The sequence below is a fragment of the Ricinus communis genome, chromosome 2, assembly GCF_019578655.1.
Source record: "Ricinus communis isolate WT05 ecotype wild-type chromosome 2, ASM1957865v1, whole genome shotgun sequence".
In the NCBI taxonomy this organism is placed as follows: Eukaryota; Viridiplantae; Streptophyta; class Magnoliopsida; order Malpighiales; family Euphorbiaceae; genus Ricinus; species Ricinus communis.
Window position 1 is genome coordinate 29,472,286 of NC_063257.1, and position 5,384 is coordinate 29,477,669.

The 5,384-nt window shown below is 27.6% G+C and overlaps 1 protein-coding gene across 1 annotated transcript; it reads right to left on the minus strand.

Moving 5' to 3' along the window:
- Nucleotides 1–820: 820 nt before the first annotated feature.
- Nucleotides 821–3,278, minus strand: LOC8275047 (uncharacterized protein sll0103). Its single transcript, XM_002526200.4, has 4 exons — nucleotides 2,880–3,278; nucleotides 2,163–2,716; nucleotides 1,700–2,040; nucleotides 821–1,611 (listed from the first exon to the last, which is right to left on the minus strand). The coding sequence occupies exons 1-4, from the start codon at nucleotides 2,923–2,925 to the stop codon at nucleotides 1,011–1,013; spliced, it is 1,542 nt and encodes a 513-aa protein (XP_002526246.1). The 5' UTR covers nucleotides 2,926–3,278; the 3' UTR covers nucleotides 821–1,010.
- Nucleotides 3,279–5,384: the final 2,106 nt, after the last annotated feature.

Here is a 5,384-nt window from a genome sequence, read left to right on the forward strand (position 1 = left end):
TCATTTAATGAACACTAAAAGATAAGTTATGATAAAACAGACAAAGGCTAAAATGCCAATTTGTCTCTCGAATTTGGAATCAATGGGCGATTAGTTTATATTTTTATTTTTGGTCAATTTACCAAGTAACTTGGTAAAAATGATCAATCAACCCAATCAGAAGACTTATTCAATAAGAAAAGTTCAATTTAGTCCTTAAGCTTTATAATAAATATCAAATTATATAAAAATATATTTCTATTGAGTTAAACTAAAATCATTTAATTTTAATTTATTCATATTATTTAATAAAATTAATTAGATAATATATTCAAAAGTTTAAAATTAAATAATATTATTGAACTCATATAAAAATATGTTTTTACAAAAAAGAATAAAATATTATATTTTAGCAATATTTAATTTTAGTTTTTAATAAAATAATAATTTAATAAGTTTCTCGGATCTTCACTAGATGATTATGTAGATAATTTAAAAAATTAAAAAAAATATTTTAAATAAATTTTGATAAATATTAAATTAAATAATTCTATAAATTTTTTGCTTTCTTCGACTTATTGAAAAATTAATAAGTTATTATTTTTCTGTTAGAAATTAAGACTAAATATTGCTAAAAAGTAAGATTTTATTCTAAACTTATAAAAGCATAATTTTATATTAATTTGGTAATAATATTTAATTTAAGTTTTTAATTAAAAATATTATTTAATTATTTTTATTAGATAATTAGAATAAATTATATTAAAATTAATAATTTTACTTTAATTTTTATAAAATTTAACATTTAATATGAAATTTAAGGATTAAATTGGACCTTTTGTATTGACTAAATAATTAAAATATGAGCTAATGGGCTCTTGAATACAAGTTGGGAGGGTAAATTGGGTCTTTAACGAACAGACAAAAATCATAAACAGCAGATCCACCGAGTCTGGGTAGAGAAGGATACACAGGTTTTATTTTATTGTAGTTCGAAAGCAAAACGTAAATTAATTAAGAGGGCAAAGTAATCAAAGTGTATTGAGTATATTATCAATGGCTCGGAGCGATTGAATGGCCGCTTGAAGATAGAAGTTAATTGCTCCAGTGATGGGAGCGAGGGGATTGGCAGCGAGTTCTTCCTTCACATCCTTATCCACTGACGGCGGCACTTTGCTGGGATCCTTATCAAACGACTTAGCCTGTTCAAGGTACTTGTCCATACGCGGAGTGGCAAATGGGCGTATGGTTTCCAGGTCACCTCTTGAAGCAAAACGCTGGCGGTCATGGGACGTCTCAGAGGAGAGTGCAAAAGGACGCCCTTGCATTTCATACATTTCCATTGATTTCATAAATTTCAAGAGCTGTTGCAGCTCCAGTTTCAGCATCTGAACTATTGGATTAGACTCATCAACGACATTCTCTAGTGACTTTTGTACTTCAGCCAGCTTGTCCTGAGCATCTTTCAGTTTATTGTTGTCAGCCATGGCTCTTGCTTCCTTCATTATTCTTACTGTCTGGAGACGGGTCTCCTCAATTGTCAGCTCTGGCCTCTCTTTTTGATCTGAGGGTGTCCCAGTGCGGCGTACAATAACAGTTACAGGAGGGGCCTCAAACAGGTTTCCCCCAGTGCTGCACATATGCATTTATTTCCCGTTAAACTCATTAATTGTTTAAGCATAATTTACCGTAAAATGCTAGCTGGGATTTAGTTAAATACCTGTATGAGTAAGCAATTTCCAGAACATGTGTGGCTAGCTCCTTAGTAACAGTAGGGAGAAGAAGGTCCACTATGATCTTGCGCACCTCTTTAGCATAGAGATCCCCAAAAGTAATAGTTACAGAGCCTGTGGCATCATGCTTGGTTTGTGGATAGCTCCCCGCAGACACCTGTTCTATTGTCGATTCGTTTTTGTGTTGTGTGACAGTCAGCTTTAGGTCCTGAACGACCACAGTGAGGAGCCCAGCCAGACATTGCGAAAAAGCTTTGCCCAAGTTGTTTGTGTTTTGAACATCTGATAATGTTCCTCCAATGCTTTTATGCGCTACAGCCTTGAGCACCTATTAAAATATATAAACTAATCATTAGAAAGTCATACAAACAACTTTTTCTTTTTTGGCTTAATTTTAGAACGTCCTTAAAGAAAACGAGTTTCTTTTTCTGCGTTAATATTTCAGGGTACCCTCGGTTCGTAATTTCTGCCGAATCCGAATGTGTGCACAGGCACATTGCCGAGTGGAACCTCGGCAGGATCACCATCTGTATTATGCTCACCATCTGACATAAGCATAATGCCAACAACACGCCCGCCATTAAAACTACGGTCATTAAGCACTTTCAAGGCAGTTTCAAGGCCAGCAGTGATGTTGGTCCATCCATCGGCTTTCAGACGATTGATGAGATTCTCAAACTCCTTTTGAGAATTTTCAGTTATCTGTCGCAACGGGCACAACCTAGTGGAGTCCGTAGAGAATGTGACAATCGATAAGCGATCAATAGGACTAAGTTTCTTGATCATAAATAGCATGGCCATTTTCAGTTTTGCTATCTTCTCACCAGCCATGCTTCCACTGACATCTAACACCGCCACAAGGTCCAATCCGGGTCTGTCGTTGCTGGAATCTCCGCCTGTGATCTCCAGCATCACCTTGAGCTTGGTTTCCTGGAGTGGTGCCATATCATTGTGAAAGCTTATCAGTTGTACTCTGCCCGGTACGATTAGCGTTGGTCTTGACCCTGCAATATGTCAACCCGAATTTAACAAAATAATCTATCATGGAGAATCAAGAGTTAGTAATGGAGAAACCTTAACATGGGTAATACTGGATATACAAGGAAATGGTAAAATGGTCATTTTATTTATATTAGTACTGAACAAAGTAAGAAAGCACAAGTAAACCTGAGTCTTGAAGGGTAACAATCTTCTCATCATCGTTAAAGCTCATTTCCACCCAGAAAAACTGATAAGCCCTGTACTTGATTTATGACTATTTTCTTCTGCTTTCTTTCTTTTTTTTCTTTTCTTTTCTTTCTTTTTCTTGCATAACGAACAAGGGTCCTTGTAAATATTTATAGTCCTTTTCATGAAGTCTTTATATATACGTTTGACTGACGTTGCTTCGGATGAAACTTTTTAGGTCATAATTAAAGTCTGTATTTTATTTTTATTACATTAAAATCTGCGTCCGTTAAAGTCAATGCAACTAATATTAAATTTATTTAAAATTAATTTTTTTATCAAATTAAAATAAAAGAAATTTACTTTTAACAAGTCTAATTATAATAGTGTCCAATAAAATAATATTGTTAGAGCAGAATTGTTATTTTATTTCTTTCTCAAAAAAAGAATTGTTATTTTTTTATTCTAAATAAAAAATCTAAATGCTTATACCAATATTATAAATCTTGATAAAAGCTGTTTTTATTTTATAATATTTATGAATTCAAAATATTTTTTCTATTACTTTAGTGAATATTTGGAATTTTCATAATAATTATGAATTTCATATGCTAGTACCTATCATAAAGTTTTTTAATTTTTTTATAAAAATAATCCATCTAGAATTGTTAAAATTACATTTTATCTAAAAAGTATATTATCTTAATAATGTAATATTAAACTTATGTAGTAAATTAACAATATTTTTCTAGTCATGAGTGTTTGCTTGAATTAGATTGCATTAAAATAGAATATAAGAGAAATTAAAAGTTATCACTTAATATTTTTTTATAAGATATTAAAATTGGTTTATGCTAAAAGATAAAACTGTAATTTAATTAAAAAATTTAAACAAATTAAATATTTGATATTAAATTTAAAAATTTAAGTATAATATTATTATTAATAAGAGATTCAACGATGAACTAAATAATAAGATGCATTTTTTTAAAGACAATGATTCATCTAGAACAAAAATAAAAATTTAAATTCAAGGTCGCTATTTTTAAGAGCGAAAGCTCTTACTATTTTTAACAGATTTTAAATTTATTATTTTAATTTCTTAATTGTATTAAGCTTTAATAAATTGATACTAATTAGTTGTATAAATACTCAATAACATAATTAAAAAAAAACCATATATCCTGACTAGAAAATCAATCTTTATATTTCTAAAAATCGTATATATATATTATATACGATTTTTAGAAACTATTAAAAGATACCGAATGATTGAATCAACAAAACTTAATTCATAATTCATCAAAATATTTGTTGAAAGAAATGAATATTGTCCTTTTGTAAGGTTCTTGAAGGAACTAATAGTACATTATCTGTGTCCATATTTACTTTATATTTTTCTTTTCCTTTTCTATATTCTGTCTATAATTAATTTTTATCTTTATCTTTTTTTTTTTTAACTCTGTAATTACAGTTTGATATTTTCTTTTCTTTCATATGTTATGTAAGCAAACATATTCGTAAAATAATAGTACAAATGATTAAGTTCTAATGATGAAATTTGTGAAGATTGAAATCTAGAATTAAAATTTATTAAACCCTATATAACAATATTAATGTTGAGATATAAAATTCTTATAATGTATAATTACATATGAAAACTTTTTAATATATGTAATTATTGTTTACACATAAATACTATATTGATGTGTATTATTATATTTATTGTACAATTAATTTATTAATTAATAATTTATTTTTCTAATTTGGCAATTATTATAATTCTAAAAACAGTATTTTTTCATTATATTTTTGATATTATAATAACTAATAAATTAATTATTTTGTTATACAATAATTCTTAATTCAGAAAAATAGCACATTATCATATTTATAGTATTAATTTTATACATAATCAATAAATCAACTAATGAATATTTTTAAAATTTTATATTTATTGCATTAATAAAATTTTAAAATATTATCAATTACATATTTCTTTATTTCTCAAGAAATAATTATATATTTCATTAAATTATTATTCTCTATATTCAGTTTAATATTAGTTAAATTTTATACATAAATATTTTTAAATTTAAATTTTAAAAATTAGAAATATTTATAATTAGCAACACGAAAGTCAATGGCTAGTACTGAAAAAATATTATGCACATTTCCTATCCATCCTTTAAGATTATTTAAAAATAATTTATTTTCATATTAAAAAATAATTGTTCCTCGTGTGCATGCAATATTATCAATGAAATAATTGTAGAAAAATATGAACTTGATAGAGCAAAATCACAGCTAATAATTTGAGAAAATAAAGATAAAAAAAAATACACAATAGAACACACAGATTTACGTGAAAAATCCCAAACAAATTAGGGTAAAAATCACGGGCAATGATAGAAGAATTTCACTATAAGAAAATAATAGGAGTTATAATCTCTCTATTTATAAAGGAGAAAACATTAAAATTCTCTCTTTATAATAGGAGAAAAA

Excerpts from the sequence above, each read along its gene's own strand:
- LOC8275047 (XM_002526200.4), bottom strand. The coding sequence starts at position 2,925 with ATGAGCTTTAACGATGATGAGAAGATTGTTACCCTTCAAGACTCAG. Across the intron at positions 2,041-2,162 it reads GCAGAAATTACGAACCGAGG|GTGCTCAAGGCTGTAGCGCA; the intron begins GTACCCTGAAAT and ends ATATTTTAATAG. Across the intron at positions 1,612-1,699 it reads GAAATTGCTTACTCATACAG|CACTGGGGGAAACCTGTTTG; the intron begins GTATTTAACTAA and ends GCATATGTGCAG.